Here is a 17,804-nt window from a genome sequence, read left to right on the forward strand (position 1 = left end):
TATTTTATTATATGTATTTTATGTTTTATTTTATAGGTATTTTATAGATATTTTATTATATATATTATTTTACATGAATATATATCCTGGTCCAAGAGGGAATGATACACTGAACGTGGTGAAGAAAATACAGGAGACTTTACTTTCATTTATCCCCTTCAACGCACATCTTTACCTCACTGTATCTCTTACTCTATCTTGTGTCTTGACCTTACTGTATCTCTTACTCTATCTTGTATCCTTATCTCACTGTATCTCTTACTCTGTCCTCTATCTTGGATATTTACTGTATCTCTAACTCTATCTTGTATCTTTAACTTACTGTATCTCTCTTACTGTCCTCTATCTTGTATCTTGACCTTACTGTATCTCTTACTCTAGTATCTTGACCTTACTGTATCTCTTACTCTATTTTGTTCCTTTAATTTACTGTATCTCTCTTACTGTCCTCTATCTTGTATCTTGACCTTTCTTTATCTCTTACTCTATCTTGTATCTTGACCTTACTGTATCTCTTACTGTAGTATCTTGACCTTACTGTATCTCTTACTCTATCCTCTTTCTTGTATCTGGACCTTACTGTCCTCTTACTCTGTCTTTTATCTTGCATCTTGAACTTACTGTATCTCTTACTCTATACCCTATCTTGTATCCTAACCTTAATGGATCTCTTACTCTTTCTTGTGTCCTTAACTTACTGTATCTCTTACTCCATCTTGTATCCTCACCTTACTGTATCTCTTACTCTTTCTTGTCTCCTTACCTTACTGTATCTTTTACTCCATCTTGTATCCTCACCTTACTTTATCTCTTACTCTTTCTTGTCTCCTTACCTTACTGTATCTCTTACTCCATATTGTATCCTCACCTTACTGTATCTCTTACTCTTTCTTGTCTCCTTACCTTACTGTATCTCTTACTCTATACCCTATCTTGTATCCTCACCTTAATGTATCTCTTACTCTTTCTTGTGTCCTTACCTTACTGTATCTCTTACTCTATACCCTATCTTGTATCCTCACCTTACTGTTTCTCTTACTCCATCTTGTATCCTCACCTTACTGTATCTCTTACTCTGTCCTCTATCTTGTGTCCTTACCTTACTGGATCTCTTACTGTATCTTGACCTTACTGTATCTCCTCCCTCTCCTCTCCGTCCGTCTCGGCCCCCACCTGCTCCACCAGGTGAGTTCTGCAACCTGCCCCTCTACATGAAGTCCGACCCGTTCTTCCGCAAGCAGAGCGAGCTCCAGGACCCGTGCCCGGCCGTGCCCCCCAGGGAGGCGTCCATCCGCAGCCTGGCCCAGAGGGCCTACCACACACAGGGGCGGCACCTGACACTAGACCCCGCCAAGCAGGCCCTGACGCTGGGCCACTCGGGCCTCAGCGGCCTGGGCCTGGGCTCGGGCACGGCCACCCTGCCCCAGAGGACCCTGGCGGCGACGGCCGCCACCGCCTCCACCTCCAGCACCGGCAGCAACCCCACCCCCAGCAGCAAGGGGGGCTCCCGGGACTCTCTGCTGGAGAGCTCCACCTCCGCGCTGGGCCGGCTGCAGAAACAGAGCGGGGGGGGCGCAGGGGCCTACTCCAAGTCCTATACGCTGGTGTAGCCCCGGCCCTCCGCCCCCCAGACTCCCTGGTGGACCCCCTGGGGGCCAGGCAGAGCATGGCCGCGTCTTCCCGAGACCCGACAGACACCGCGCTGACCCCGCCCACCTGGGTCCGACCACGAGGGACCGCCTTCAGCTCACCGTGGGCCGTGCCGTCGTCGGCTCCCCCCTCGCTAGGAGGGAGGAGCCCAGAGGACCGGGAGCCCCGTCCTATTGGTCGATACGATCGGAGCGCCGATGCTCCGTAGCTATGGCGACCAAGTCTACTGACCCGTGTGGCCCCACACTCACACACACACACACACACACACACATGCACTGTCTCCATTGCTTGAGCGTTTCTCAATATTGACAGGAGTCCTGATTTAAGTTGCCAGTTTTCATCTCCTCCTCTTGGCGTTTCTCTCGATGTCCACAAGATGTTCTGCTCCCGAAGGTCAAAGTTCGTCTCCCTAATTCCCCCCTTTCCAGCGTGACCCTATCCGACAGCTTGTCCAATCATCAAAACCCAAATGACATAGCTAGTATTTCTCGCAATACAAATAGAGAATATTTGGTATTATAACAGATTTTACATAAATGCATATATATATATTTTTATGTAGGTATATTATTGACATCTAACTAAAATTATGACAAAGTATTAATAGCATATACTACGCTAGTGTAGTGGTATATATATAACAACTTTAACATTGAATCTATTGTTGATTTTAACAAAGACAATCGCTCATTCATTTAAAGAGCAGTTATAAAGAAGAGTCTATAAACAGGAAGTACTGTCTGTTACTGCGTGTTGATTGGTTCCCTGTCATGTGAAGACAGGAAGTGCCAATCTCCACGACCCAAAAGTAGAACCACAGAAAGATTTCCTCTAATAAAGAAAAAAGTATTAAAGACCAGACCGTATTCCAGCGCAGGTCGATAGATAAATCCATACATTTATTTATTGACCAATATTCAATGTCATTATTGCTGGTGCAGCCACCTGAATTTCCCATCTGGGATTAATAAAACACCATCTTATCTTATACTATCCTATGACTCAGCGACTGGTAGCTATCTGCGTTTTGACCAGTGGTTTCAACTGGTTCCCAGCGGTAATCTTTGCACAGACACGCAGGTGTTTGTGTGATAAACACGCGTCACGGTAACGGTAACACACGCTACCAACCTCTCTGATAGACTCTGAGTAGTCAGCCGAAGTATAGTCACGGACAAGCAGCCGTAGGACTCCCAATCATGTGAAGAAACAGGAGTATGAGTTCTGATCCAGATTCTGGTATATGATGTTCTGATCCAGATACTATGATGCTGATCCAGATTCTTGTATATGAAGTTCTGATCCAGATACTATGATAATTATCCAGATTCTGGTATATGAAGTTCTGATCCAAATACTATGATTCTGATTCAAATACTAGTAAATGATGTACTGATCCAGATACTATGATACTGATCCAGATACTATGATACGGATCCAGATACTAGTATATGATGTTCTGATCGAGATACTATGATACTGATCGAGATACTATGATACGGATCCCGATTCTAGTATATGATGTACTGATCCAGAAGTACTAGTATTTGTCAGGGAGCTTGGTACAAAATATATAATGCACTCAGTGGTACTACTGCCCTGTCTAAAGTACTGTCTGTGTTCTCCATCATGTACATGTACTACATATAATGAAGTACTACATATAATGAAGTACTACATATAATGTACATACTGGGATGGGTTTTGAAGCGTCTCCATCATTATGTGTTTCTCCTTATTTATTCACTCATCCCCAGCGTCGCTTGTTGTCTTGGTCTGCATACGGGGGGGGGGGGGGGGGGGGGGGGTTGTTCACAGTTTTTCTTTATTTCATTTATCAAATTTCAGTTTTTTATTCTACAATGTTTGTTTCACTGGCCAAACGCTTACAAGGCTGCCAGCCTCGGTACTGCAGTACTCACTAATACTACCAAATACTGCAAGCCAGTACTGAAATACTATGAGCCGGTACTGCAGTGTCACTCCGCAGTACTGCAGTATTAGCAGTACTGCATTACTACCCACCATTTCAGCAGTACTACCGACAATTATTCCTGCAGTGTTACTCAGTCGTACTGCAGAACTACCCATCAGTACTGCAGTGTTACTCAGCTGTACTGCAGTATTACCCATCATTACTGCAGTGTTACTCAGTCGTACTGCAGAACTACCCATCAGTACTGCAGTGTTACTCAGCTGTACTGCAGTATTACCCATCATTACTGCAGTGTTACTCAGCAGAACTGCAGAATTACTAAGCAGTACTGCGGTAATCCCCGCCAGTACTGCAGTATTACTCAGCAGAACGGCAGTACTCCTGGTCAGTGCTGGGCCCATTCAAGCCCAGAGAACCAGGATGTCTCTGATGTTGTGTAAATACAGGTTGGCCTCACCGGAAGCCTCTCTCCCCATCTTCCTCCTTCTGTCCAGCTCATCCAACGGTTCCACCCTTAACTCCGCCATTGCTTCCTTGTCAGTGTTGTTTATAAAAACACGTGTACATAAAATACAGTTTTGAATTAAGAGCTATTTTCTTCAACCAGGGCATCTATCAGGATCCCGTGCCCCAACGCCAGAATTTGAGACAAGATCAAGGATATGATTTTATTTCAGTAGTGAGCAAAATGCATTTTTCTTTCCCTTTATGTTTTTGATACTAATTTGTTGGATTTTTATTCTTTTTTTAAAAGGTATTTTGATGTTGTCGCTTGTACTATTTTCCTTTTCTTTTTTTTATATCATTTTGTATTTTTTGTTCATCCTCAAAATACGTCATTGCATGCTTGCTAAAAGGGAAATTTGACGGATAAAAAAATGTATGAAAAAGTGAAATAAAAAAAGAAAAATGTCGAGGGCCCCGGGAACATTTGTTTGAGTTGCTTGTTACAGCAGATGCTTGTGTTCAAACGAACATTTTATATGAAAAGAGACAAAAAAATAAAAACATTCTAACACCTTATGCAATAAAGCTATCTTTCATATTCCACGCTTAATGTCTTTTCTAAACGCAATCGTCTTCTGGAGTCCACGTCTATATTTATTCATTAATATATTCATGTATTTAGCGCTTTTGGAGCCCCACTGTGTTCCCCGACCGCGCCTCCCCCTCCCCCTCAGAAGACGAAAACCGTTAGACAAACTCCCGCCAGAGTAACACTTTGTTCAGGTGAATACAAGTCAACCAGAAGGTTCAACGTTAACCTTTGTTGTTCAATTTGACGAATCATGTCTGTAACGCAATGTACACACATTACCTTCCCTACAGCCATATATCCGGCAGGTGGCAGCAAGCTCCAAGCGTACCGTGTCGGCGGGTCGGGCCCTGGCTCCGGCCGAGTGGGCAGCCATCTATGACGGGTAGGTGGTAAATATTTCATCCAGTCTTTTTTACGTCAGCACATCGATGCATAAACTCCTAATTACCAGCGCGTCCAGTTACACCAACACAACCCGCTCCTGAATTAACTGGGTAGTGTGAGGGCCGCTGCTGGTATTGTTGAGAACTCGTTGTAGGTATTTTGAGTAGCTAGTCATTTATCTGAGTAGAGCTAGCCCTTTGATTTTTCCTAAGCCAGTTAAGGAATTTACGTCTCCACTAAAAAGGATATCTTGCTCAGGGAGGCCTACAGGACTACTTGGTACATTCGGTGTGAACCCAGAATGTTTTAGGGTTGAAACACAACCACTAATCCCCTCTATTGGCCATTAACAAGATGTTAAAAACGGTATTACCGGTTCCACATTGTTTAACATGCTAATCAACAGCCCATAAGGGTTTTGTTTAGTGACCATCTGGTTGTGATAGATTCATGTAAAGATATCTTCATGTTAGCTTAATATATCTGAAACATAGCATGTCTATCTGGCGTCCATCTTCTGAGCAGCTTAGCTTGTTTTGGAAATGAAACCCATAACATTAGGCCTAAATACATGCTAGAAGATTGATATGATGCCCTAAATCATGTACTTGGTGTAGTTATCATACGGCACAAATAGAAACAGGTTGAAATAAAGACCCAAACACATTTAGAGGTCTATGGACAAGTTTACAAGATTTAATTTATTAACTATTATACAGTTCACATAAGGCCTTCATCTTGAAACACCATTTCAGTCAAACTAAATCCATGGTTTGCTTTTATGCACAGTACTTTAAATCGGACAACTTTTTACGCTTTATTTCATGATTTCACTTCATTTGTTTAACTCGCCGGGGTTTCCTGTTTTCAGACCGCGATTGACCTCACTCCACCCACGTGTTCTTGAATCATGCACTGAACCGAAGCGACCTTAAACCATTCACAAAATCGTAAAAATGGACTTTCAATCATCGAAATACACACTAGAAATATTTTATACCATCGACTACAGGGCACCCTTCCCCCCACCCGCCCGTCTCGTCCGGTATGAGACCAGGAGGTTCATCATCATGTCCTCCAACCAATCACATTTTAACGGAACAGTCATTGGCGTCTCTCTTCACCTTTGACCTCTTATCCCCCCCCCCCCAGAATAAACTTCACAATGCTACAGTATGACCTCTGAACCCTGATAGGCCCGTGATCACATGACTGACTTAACAAATTCAAGATTTGATAGCTCCTTTAAGTACCGGTGAATGATTCTTTATTGGTTTTCCTTCTTCAGTTCTTCCTCATCCGAGCCCGCGGGCCGACTACGGAGAACAGTGACAGTTAGGTCTTCTGTGTTTAGAACATTTCTTCCAAAGACTAGAGAGGGGAGAGAGTAGAGAGAGAACAGAGGAGAGAGAGAGAGAGCAGCAGAGACATGCTCACTCTCTCGTGAACAGTGGTATCCACGGTGATGCTAGCGTGTGTGTTTGTGAACACAGAGACGACATGGTGGCAGCACACAGCTGATATAAACACAACTTCCACTCCAGCGTCTCTGCGGGGTGCGTCAGGCAACCAAATCCTTCATGTTAAATGAGTACAAAGAGATTGGTGCAGACGACCGTACAAGCAGCCTATCAGATTTCAACGCTGTGGTTTCCCTGGACGCGAGATGGCGACATCGAGACCCAGGTGATGCACATCGCTGAAGGGCGCGGCCGTGTTCGGAAATGACGTTGGGGGGGGGGGAAACATCTTGAAGCTAAGTGGAGGATCCCATAACCCTCGTCGGTTCCGAAAGTTCTCACAAGAACATCAGCAGAAGGAACCCTAAACCACAACCTCAAATTAGAACCCTGGATTGACCTAGAAAACACATTCTGTGTCTCCTCTTTTAAAAAAAAGGGGTTGTTGGTTCCAAGCTCGTGCCATAACACACTTAACAAGATGGCAGCGTTTTAATGACACCACTAACAAAGTGCTTCAAAACAAGGACACAAACTAAGAGGAACCAGGTTTGGGGGAAGACGCATTAAGGGGAACCAGATGAAGACAAATTAAGAGGAACAGTGTTGTAAGTAAGCGAGGGGCCGCTGGCCTGGCGCTCCTGACGAGACAGCGCCATTGGCTGTTTGATCGGTGGCCAAATCGCCATGGCAACAGGAAAAACTACAAACCATAAAGTAATCATTAAAGTGCATCCATGGATACCCCACCCCTACTTCGCCCCATGCTGACCTCCCTCTCAGATAGAGGCAGGGCAGGAGGACTGTCTATCAGGAGGTCTGTCTATCAGCTACCTCTAGAGGCAGGAGGACAGCCTGTCCATCACCTCCCTCTAGAAGCTGGGCAGGAGAAGTCTGTCCATCACCTCCCTCTAGAGGCAGGAGAAGTCTGTCCATCACCTCCCTCTAGAAGCTGGGCAGGAGAAGTCTGTCCATCACCTCCCTCTAGAGGCAGGAGAAGTCTGTCCATCACCTCCCTCTAGAGGCAGAAGGACAGTCTGTCCATCACCTCCCTCTAGAGGCAGGAGAAGTCTGTCCATCACCTCCCTCTAGAGGCAGGAGAAGTCTGTCCATCACCTCCCTCTAGAGGCAGGAGAAGTCTGTCCATCACCTCCCTCTAGAGGCAGGAGGACAGTCTGTCCATCACCTCCCTCTAGAGGCTGGGCAGGAGAACAGTCTGTACATCCAGTGGCAGTACTTTCATGAGGAAAAAAAGAAAATATATTAAACTTGTAAAAAATAATTATACACAAAAAAACAAAACACATGGTGGCCACAAACACGTGTTCTCCACGGAAGTGGTTCTGGACTGAAGTGGAGCTAACACTGATATCGTTACGAGACCTAAAGGTGACGTTGTGACACGATGCTTGTGTGGAGTCAGTAACTATGGAGGCCAGTCACCATGGTAACCAGCGCAGACACACAAGACTCTCCTCACATCAAAGTCCCCAATCCCCACGAAAGATACTATAAAATCTAGTAGTGAGTGCATGCGCGTGTTCTAGTGTGTGTGTGTGTGTGTGTGTGTGTGTGTGTGTGTGTGTGTGTGTGTGTGTGTGTGTGTGTGTGTGTGTGTGTGTGTGTGTGGTGGGCACTTGGTTTGCGGTCTCCCCCCCCCCCCCCTCCTCACAGGGTCTCCTGCTCGGCAGGGGGTGGGTGGTGGTGCGGGTGGGGGTGTTGGTGCAGAGGGGGCAGCAGGGACTGCAGGGGCGACTGGGGGGTGGTGGGCGGAGACTGCTGCAGCGGGCCGAAGTGGGCGGGGTTGTGTGGGGGGGAGGAGCGGTAGCAGGAGTAGGCGGAGCCTCCCCCCGTCAGCGTGGTGGTGGGGGAGGCGGGGAGCCCCCCCAGGCCGGTGGGGGAGTCCAGGAGGGGCTGATTGTAGAAGAAGAAAGCACACTGGTGGATGAAGCACTCGATGATGGTCTGGTAGGTCCGCGTGGCCGTCAGGGCGTCCATGGTGGTGAAGTCGGGCCGCATCAGGGTGGGCCAGAAGCAGATGGACAGGTTCTCGCTGGTCATCAGGTTGACCCGGCTCAGCTGGCTCACCCTGGAGGACACAGAGCACCCCGTAAGACACAGCCAGACACCCAGTCGGACACCTCCGCTCACACAGTCTAACACCTCCATACACACAGTCAGACACCTTCTCAGACACACACGCACACAATCAGACACTTCACACACACAGTAAAAAAAACTCACGCACACAATAAGACCACGCCTCTAACACAGACACGCACACAATCAGACACCTCACACACAAACTCTTTCATAGTCGGCGTGATGAAGCGTGGGGTCGGGCCACGCTCATCCACGGTATTTATAGTATATCGTTGCCGTGGCTGCACGTTCTCGCTATCTGCTTCAAAGCTTCAAAAGGGTGTGCTACACGCGTATGTAGAACTGTGCTACACACCACAAATGTCTGCAGCAACCCTGCACACATCACACACGACGTCTATTGACCATCTACAGTCGGTCCGGGCTTTACAGCTCCTGACCGACACACTGAGCTACACAGAGAGACCCCCCGGCCACTGGCTGGACTCACGGCCAGCCAGATTCTGATTGGTAGGGTTAGGGTTGGGGTCTGTGACGTCGGCCATTGCTTTACAAACGGCGGTAATGAAGCCGTAGGTTTCCCTTTACATGCTTGTAGTTTTTGCAGGCAGCAGTGGAAGCCATCCATAGTTGCCACCATGAGGGTACTCAGAGACACCTATAGGCCATTAGAGGAACTACGTGTCAGTGGCTTGGCAGCTTGACCATCAGGCGTTGACGGCTGCCACCTGGTCCACCATGCACCACCAGAGCAGCTCGGAGGACTGAGTGAAGTACTGACTTGTGCAGATGGGTGGAGACGTATTTGAAGACCTCATAGTTCTCACGGGGGAACCTCCTCAACACGTCCTTCATGGTGTAGAGCCTCTGCTCGCGGTCCATGAGCTCTGGGGGAGACAAGAAGAGCTGTTAGCAGGACCGGCGTCTCACCACCACTGGCGATGCAACTCACACGTTTACAGGAGGTGGTCCTTACTGAAGGCGTCCAGCAGGTCCACCTGGAGGGGGCAGGGAACGAGCGGCTCGGGCAGCTCAGAGAAGAAGCTCTTCAGCCCTCCGGCCACCGTGTTGATGGCAAAGTCCTTCTCCACCAGGTCCAGGCCGTGGTCTAGACAGGAGCACACAGAAGGTCAGGCTTAGGGGAACTGACATGCAGCGTCTAAGGTGTTAAATATCTGGGGGAATGAGCCACGGTCTATGGATTGATTGGCAGATGGGAAGGGTCACTCACCCTGGTCAAACTGTCTCTGCATGCTCTCCATCTCAGACTTGTTCCCACTGACCCGGTACAGACCCTCCGTACTCAAACCTGGGTGAGGGGATGTGAAGGTTAGTGAGTGGCAGAGACGGGAATGGGAGAAGAATAGGCGAAGATAATTACAAGGTGAGGATGACGACATGAGAAGGGACGACCAAGATGAGAAATGAAGAAACGATAAATGAAGAGGGAAGAGGAGGACAGCGGCGTGCGCGTCAGCAGCCGTACGTTCATGAGACACTGAGAACCCTCTGACTCATACACAGCATGTTCATCTCAAGGTGCTGAGACACCTTTTCATTGTATTGAACACGCATCTACTGCCAGCTACTAGAATCAATGACTACCCTCGTTCATCAACCACGACTACGATCCTTCGCTGCTTGACGCAGTATGGCCTCATTTGTGGCTCGGGATATGAATGAGACAAGGCCAGAGCTTCCGGTTGGTTGTAAAGGAGACGTAAAAGAGACGAGCTGTCTCACCGGTGGTCTCGATGTAGCGGACACACTTCTCGATGAAAAGGGGAATGGGGCGGTCCGGGGACACCACGCTGATCAGCGGGACCCCGAAGTAGCTGCTCTCCAGCGGCTTGGGGATCGCAGGGCGGGGCTTTGCTCGCGACTTCTGGAGAGGAGAAAGAAGCATTCGAATACAGCGTCTGCTTCCATGGGCGTTGGGGTGTAAGCTTCTCTTTAAATGGAACAAAATGGTCTCTCTACACAGTCGTGACAGAACAACATTCTGAACAATATTTCATCTTAATTCGACAAGGGTCCATCTATTTATATAAAAGAACTTCAGCTTTCTCCCAAGTCCAGTTCACATGGCAACCGTGGAGCACATCTAAAACAAACAAGATGCTTGGTGAACACTGCAGAGACAGGCCTGGTGAACCTGAGTACTAGTATGATATTAGTATGTGGGGGGTTTGTTGGTACAAGTATTTACTGAGTACGTAGTATTTAGTGTGGTGCATTTTGGAATCTAGTCAGTTAGTAGCATTAATAAGACAAATCAATACTGAACATTAGTATTAGTAATAGTAATAGTAATAGTAAAAGGCGTAAAGTCGTTCCTCATCAGTTTTGAGCTTTAGTATTTCTGTATTAATTAACATTAGCATGATTACAAGGTATAGAGTATTCCTGTACAACATTAGCATAAACATGAGTACAAGGTGTAGAGTATTCCTATATCAGCATTAACATGAGGACAAGGTGAAGAGCATTAGCATTAGCATAAGTACAAGGTGTAGACGATAGCGTGAGTACAAGGGTTAGGGGACCAACCTTGGCGGTCCTGCGCAGGCTCTTGAGGATGTTCCTCTTCTTGGGGTCCTCGCTCTCCTCCACAAGGCTCTCCCCCTTCAGTGTGCCGTAGTCGTCCTCCTTGGACTTGGCCAGCGCTCCGACTTCATCATCGCTGCCAATGAAGCTGCTCCGGAAGCTGCTGAACTTTCCCAGGCGCTTGGAGCGGTCGCGGTAGAGGCGGGGCTTCACCCCCACCGCCGAGAACTTCCTGCGGCGCTCCAGCGAGCCGGAGTCGGCGTCGCTGTCCGAGCCGTTTCCGTTGGAGTGCGTGCGGTTGGAGTTGCGGATGGTGATGATCTTGCCCTGCGTGCTGTCGTGCGGCACCGAGTAGATGATCTCCTCGTTGCTGGGGCGGGGCTTTGAGACGGCGTCCACGGGCTCGGCGTAGTCCGACGGGTCGTAGCTGTCGCCCCCCCCGGGCACCCAGGTCACGGCGGAGGGCAGCGAGCGCCGGTGGCCCACCGTGTCGCCGTACGGGTTGCGGGCGATCTTCCGGAAGTCGAAGGTGACGGTGGGCTTCGCCCTCGACTGGGTGGAGACCTTGTGGTTCAGCCGGCTCTCGAAGGAGCTGATTTCAGAGATGACGGAGATGTCGCTGGAGTCCAGGTCCGGGAGGTTGTACCCGCCCCCGTGGGAGGCCATGGTCCCGTCGTAGTACGGGGGGGAGGGGTCCACGTCGTCCTCGGAGTCCAGGAACATGGTGACAGGGCTGGGGGAGCTGCAGCGGGGGGAGTACACCACCTCCGTGGGGCAAGAGTCCGCCACGTTGTCGTACATGTGGGTGGCCTCCACGATGTTGCGCTTCTCCGCCACCTCCAACAGGAACGGGTGAAACATTTCGATCCGGTGCAGGCCCCCCGGCACCCCTCCCGATCCACATACCACGCTGTTGAATCGCCCCTCGATCTCGTGGGCCAGCTCCTCGCCCTGGATGAGCTGGTCGCGGGCGTAGTCGCTGTCGCTAAGCTCCGCCTGGCTGTCTCCCACCGCCAGCAGCTGGACGGGGATGATGTCCTGCACCTCGCACAGGAAGGCACACAGAGTCTCCAGGGATGCCTTCCTGGAGACGGAGTAGGTGGCAATGTAGCCGTGCACCAGCCGGCTCTTGCGCAAGGAGAAGGAGGCGTGGTAGGAGAGCAGGGACAGCTCTATCAGCAGCTTGTGTCCTCCCAGCGTCTGCTCCAGCATGACCGACGTGCCGCTGCTGGACAGAGGTCTGCAGTGCGGAGGCATGAGGAAGGGGGAGAGCAGCTGCTCGATGTCGTACGCGTCCCCACACATCAAGCACATGACGATGCGGATGTCGGCCTCTGGACTGGACTGGTGGGGGGAGTCCCGGAGACCCTGGGGCTCAGGGAGGAGCGGGGGGGAGTTGCTACTGAAGGACGAGCTCCTCCTGAGGTCCAGCAGGCCCCGGAGCACCTGGTTGATCTGCATCTCATTCACGTTGTGCCCGTAGCCCACGCCCGGGGAGGCGGGGTCCAGGAAGCTACACTGCAGTCTCCGGGAGACCTGCTGGCCCTGCGTGATCAGGTTCAAGGCCGTTTCCCCGCCGATGTCCGCGTACGACCCCAAGCCCCTCTTGGTGACCAGCAGGAGGGACGTCGACAGCTGAGCGAGCTGGCTGTCCCTGCGGCCCAGCGTGGACTCCCTCAGCCGTTCCAGGCTCTCCACCACGTAGGTCAGGGACTCCTTGGAGTTGTACAGACACAGGCAGCCGTGTGGGGTGAAGGTGGGGGTGTGGAAGGAGTTGACGGAAAGGCGCACGTTTCCCTCGATGGGCCGCAGCGTCAGCTCGTAGATCTTCCCGTCCAGCACGTAGCGGTCGTCGTTGGTGCACAGCGCCCGTATCTCGTTGGCGAACTCCCTGGCCAGTCCGTCTTTCCCCAGGATCACCAGGTTGATGCGGTCGGCTTTGCCTTCGCTGAAGTGAGCCCTCATGTCAAAGAAGGGGTAGCAGGAGGGGAAGCGGGAGACGAGGAGCTGCTCCATCTTGAAGTCTCCGCACAGGGGGCTGCTCGGACACGTCTCCTTGGTGGGGTGGTAGACAAAGTGGATGTGCTTCAACACCAGCGCATCCCTCTCAGCCGGGAGCTTCTGCAGGGCCTTGAACCTCACCTCCTCCCCCAGAACTTCCTGTATGGCCCCCATTTTCTCCTTACTGGGCTTGGCGTCCACTTCGAGCTCGTAGAAGAGCTCAGAGTACTCCAGCAGCAGCTCCTGGAAGTCCTCCTTGGCGTGGTCGATGGTCTCCTTCTGGTGGCGGTTGTAGAGGTCCAGGTACTCCGACTCCTCCAGCCACTGGTAGAACTCCTCGTTCATGATGAAGCTGCGGGCCTCCTCCCAGGGCTTCCCGGGCGTGACGAAGGGCGAGGAGGCCAACTTCTGCTTGAACTCGTGTCGGATCTCCGCCCTCCTGCACTCGTCGCGCAGGTGTTCCAGGTGGGCGTCGAAGATGTTCTCGGCGGGCGCGGTCTCCAGGAGGTCCGAGGGGATCCGCTCGTCCTCCATGTTGTCGATGTGGGGCGTGTCCTCCCAGGGGGAGTCTTCAAGGACCACGAACCAGTGGGAAAAGTGCTGCTTGGACTCCAGAACCTTCTGGACGCCTGACCAGCTGAGCTGGTCGATCTCATCCAGGTCCGGCACCAGGGAGCTAAGTGCTAAGGGAAGAGTGCTTAAGTAGGTTTTACGGCGCCGCTCTATGTGTTCCTGCTTCAGGCGGTACACGTGCTGTTGAAAGAGCTTTTTACACTTGGCTGTTCCCTCCAGGAACACGTATTCCTTGTACTCGGCGGAGGAGTTCATGCGTCGGCTGGTGTTCAGCCAGGTTTCGTTGTGGTTCTTCACGATGCGATTCACCAGCCATTCGTAGCGATCCTTAGCGGACGCAATCTGCTGACTCTGGAGCTTAAGGGCCTCGAAGTAGGGGATGATCTTGGGCTTGCCCCTGCCCTTGTCTATCAGCTGCACCAGGGTCAGGAAGGCCAGGTCGACGTTGATGTTGGAGCGAGCGGACGTCTCAACCACGGGCAGACTCTTCTTGGTAATGGCGAACGTGTGAGAATCCTTGATGTACCGTTCCACTCCTTCGTCACACTTGGTGAGGACCAGCACCATGGGCTTCTTGGTCTTGCTGAGCTGACTGTACAGGTTACTGACGAACTTCAGCTGGTCGTCAAAGTTGCGGTTCATCCCCCGGCTGACGTCCACGCACAGCAGGAAGCCGTCCACCTGCAGCTTCCCCTCGGGCATCTGCTTCTGCTCAAAGTCCTGCTCCAGGCCCAGCTGGTCGGTGCAGAAGTACATCAGCTTCTCGGCCGAGGCCAGCTTGGTGCCGGCCGCCCGCTTGATGTAGGGCTGCATGGCCGTGCTGCGGTGCGGCTGGAAGGTCTGGTCGTCGATGAACTCCGTCTGCTCCACCACGTGCATCCGGCACTCGGGCCCTTCCTCCACCGCCCGGGCCACCTCGCCCCAGAACAGGAAGTGGTCGTTGTTCACCACGCGGCCGCCGAAGTCGCTGGTGCTCAGCACGGAGGTGTGGTCCAGGTAGAAGTGGTCGGCGCTGGGGCGCACAAAGCGGTTGCAGAGGCAGGACTTCCCCACGCCGCACTGGCCCTTCTCCTTCTCCGTGCCCGACAGGCCCACCGCCACCAGGTTGTAGATGGGTGCCCGCACATCCTGCTTCTTCGCCATCATCATCATCGTCTGCTGCTGGGGGTCATCCTGCCGTAACCCGGCACGCTGTATCAGGGGGTTCGCTCAGACGGCGTCCGGGTGTCTGCACTTGGCCCACCGAGGTGATCTGGAAAGGGGGGTTGGAGTGATGCGTGTCCCTTATGGTTCTGGTTTGCTGTGGACTGAAACTGGGCTGACGAGACCCCCTCTGCTTTCCTTCACTTCTTATGTCGCTCTGACCCTGTCGAAAGAAAGAAGATTTATAAAACAACCACAGGCATGACTTCTGTCTGTCTTGAGTTCCAACCTAACTAGCTAGCTTTAAATGTAAATAGCAGTTGGCCAAGACAGATCCACATGGATGCCATCAGTTCAAAGGTTTTACCTTTTGAAAGCTATTTAAATGATTTGTTATAAAGCAGTGTTATAAGATAATCTAACTGGTGGGACGTTACGATTTACCATTTCAAATGGCTAAATTAGTTCAGCATCTATAGTGAAATGGTTATGAGTGCTGTATTTGCCTGTATATGTAGAAACATACATTATCCTACCGAATCACTGCCTTCGCACAAAACCCATCAAAAACGTTTTATGGTTTACAACGTGGAAACTGCACCTTTAGGCATGATTCAGATACACCCATTCTGGGCCAAAACAAGACCGGATGTTCCCTAAATGATTTAGCGGCAGGTTTTATTACGCAGTGGGTGCGTTCGGGACGTCAGAACAAGCACCTTGGTGGTGCGGCCAACAACAACACGTACTCCAAGTCCATCTTTCTGGTGTTTATAATAGTCCCTTAAAGCCACTAATATAATAAAAACATAACATTGTCCGTTCTGGCGTTCAATCCACTGCATGTCATTACAAGCAATTGCATTTTACCCCGCCGTTTGCCGGTACATTTATGCATAAGATAATTAAACAAACACGGCCATTCACTCATGAACATTACTGTGCAAGGTGAATCGGCCCATCCTTCAGCCAGCCCTTCTGAGGTGTGTCGAGTCTCTCGGTAAGGGCTGAATCACTCCGGCCTGTCTACCCGGTTAATGTAGGCCCCAAACTCCCCCAATAACCACACTATCCTGGTCGCAGCCCGTAATGACCCAACGTCTCCTACCCCCATACACCAGTGCGGCGATATGTTGGCTACTAAGCAACAGACTGAGGCCCTTTCACCCGAGGAATGTCTGAACCCTTGGTGTGGGTTAGTGAGTATTAACTCCCGGGCTCTTGGACCAGGCCTCCGTAATGAAACTGCAGACTAAATCCGATCGACCCTCTCCGCACCGGGGGAACAGTGCCTATAGCTCGGAGGTTGGGACGCCATGCCGCCTGGGTGTCGCCCCGCTCCTGCGTCGTAGTGCGTCTGGGAGGGAGGATGAATTAACTGGTACATACCGTCGCATTCTCCCCGTTCTCTCCTGCATCTGTCAGCTACTGCCGCAGCCCTTGCGCCCTGTGTGCACGGACATACACACAAACGCACACACACACACACACACACACACACACACACACACACACACACACACGCAGAGTCTGGAGCCGCGAATCAGAATATCTCAGTGTGATCCAGCGGGCGCTTCTTGGATTAGACCTCCTTTAGTCAAGTCTGCGTCCTGGTCTAGCCCGGGCATGTCCTGTGCGATGAAAAGCGAGGAAAGCTGGAATAAATCCGCCGTGTTAGACGGAGGGATCCAGTGTTGTTCTGGCGATGTTTCCTCAGGGAGGAATACTCTGGTTCCAAACCGGGATCGCTGCCCTGTCCGCGGTCCACCACCACGTTGCGTCTCACTGCTTATTTAGTCCATTGTTGTGGCAACATAATGCAGGCTCGGCCCGGCTCACACACACGGAGACGTGGTCCCGATCACAGATGCGTTTTGTGCGAAAGAGGCCCACCGCAACCATCACGCACATGTCCAGATCAACCGATCGATAGATCACTGCTTGTGTGTGTGTGTGTGTGTGTGTAGATGTGTTTTCCCCCAGCTTTCCAATAATGGCGGCGTCCTTCCTCCTCTCTCTCTCTCTCTCTCTCTCTCTCTCTCTCCCTCTCTCCCTCTCTTCTTTTCTATGGAAGGGGGGAGCAGCGGAGTCGGTGGTTGCGGACACGCACCCACCCAGCGGCGCATACACACACTGCAGCACCGCACCGCCGGTCGCCCTCAGCACACAGGGTGTCGCGTGAATCCGAGCCCCGCGGCGGGTGTATGGACAAGGTGCCCGGGCCGTGGGGACAAAGGGGAGACGGTATCGCAGCGGCAGCCGGCCGGGGGCGGTCAAAGCCCCGAAATAGAGTGTATTTTCACCGCCGTAAGCCCTAAACACATCCAACACACACAGAGACAATAGACCGCTGGTTGACTTCGTTGCGTTGCATCACCGGAGAACCCAACCCATGCACGGGGTCTTCAGTTCTGCATTAGGTGATGGAGGAGAAATTGGATGTGTATGTTTCGGATAGAAGCCTGATTAGTGGATGCAATGACCGACCCGAGGCCAAGCATCTGCCGATGATGAATATTGGGGAGGATGTGAATTGTTTGGGGTTATGCATTATGTTAAATTCATAAATAATGCGCCGAAGTGTTACATTATTGTTCTGTTTCCTGCTGGAGACTCTCCCTTTATTGCCCACAACAAGCTGCAGCGCTGTCGCCCCCTGGCGGAATTATGAGGAAAACTAAAGTCTTTACAATATTGGGTGAAATGTGATTCAGGAGACGCTCAGTTTAAAAGTGCGTTACACAGGAGTTTCTCCACCAGGGAGGGTGGGCTAGGGCTGATGCTTCACAGAGCATTAACACCAGCTGTATTTATTCAGGGTGGTTTGGAGACAGAGGCCGGTCCCACAAATAAAGACTTGTGCAGAAGAAACGGCAGCTTGGTGATCTTGGTGCGTGAACCGCGTTAGGGAGACCTGAAGAGACCACAGGTATGGACTTTAAACCTCCATTCTCTAATGACCATA

At 50.9% G+C, this 17,804-nt stretch overlaps 2 protein-coding genes across 3 annotated transcripts in view; one reads left to right on the forward strand and one right to left on the reverse strand.

The window, feature by feature from the left end:
• The window catches only part of LOC307076982 (cell adhesion molecule DSCAML1-like), a gene marked incomplete at its 3' end in the record, with an annotated part of 64,573 nt that extends 62,963 nt beyond the window's left edge, over window positions 1-1,610 (forward strand). The window contains 1 exon segment of the mRNA XM_079738215.1: window positions 1,186-1,610. Within this exon segment, the coding sequence (XP_079594341.1) occupies window positions 1,186-1,610 (425 nt within the window).
• A 6,530-nt stretch (window positions 1,611-8,140) lies between these two features.
• On the reverse strand, window positions 8,141-16,835 carry arhgap35b (Rho GTPase activating protein 35b; the record flags this gene model as incomplete). 2 transcript variants are annotated; one of them, XM_079738218.1, is made up of 7 exons in its annotated part: window positions 16,229-16,835; window positions 11,126-15,062; window positions 10,319-10,460; window positions 9,807-9,884; window positions 9,552-9,683; window positions 9,357-9,462; window positions 8,141-8,561 (listed from the first exon to the last, which is right to left on the reverse strand). In XM_079738218.1, exons 2-7 carry the CDS (start codon window positions 14,846-14,848, stop codon window positions 8,141-8,143), a joined length of 4,602 nt encoding a protein of 1,533 aa, XP_079594344.1. In that variant the 5' UTR covers window positions 14,849-15,062; window positions 16,229-16,835. The 2 variants fall into 2 exon arrangements, 1 of the variants encoding a protein (XP_079594344.1); XR_013811919.1 differs by lacking the exons at window positions 8,141-8,561; window positions 9,357-9,462; window positions 10,319-10,460 and having other exon boundaries at window positions 9,627-9,683.
• Between the last annotated feature and the right edge of the window lie 969 nt (window positions 16,836-17,804).

The sequence above is a fragment of the Pollachius pollachius genome (assembly GCF_949987615.1).
Source record: "Pollachius pollachius genome assembly, chromosome: 6".
NCBI lineage: Eukaryota > Metazoa > Chordata > Actinopteri > Gadiformes > Gadidae > Pollachius > Pollachius pollachius.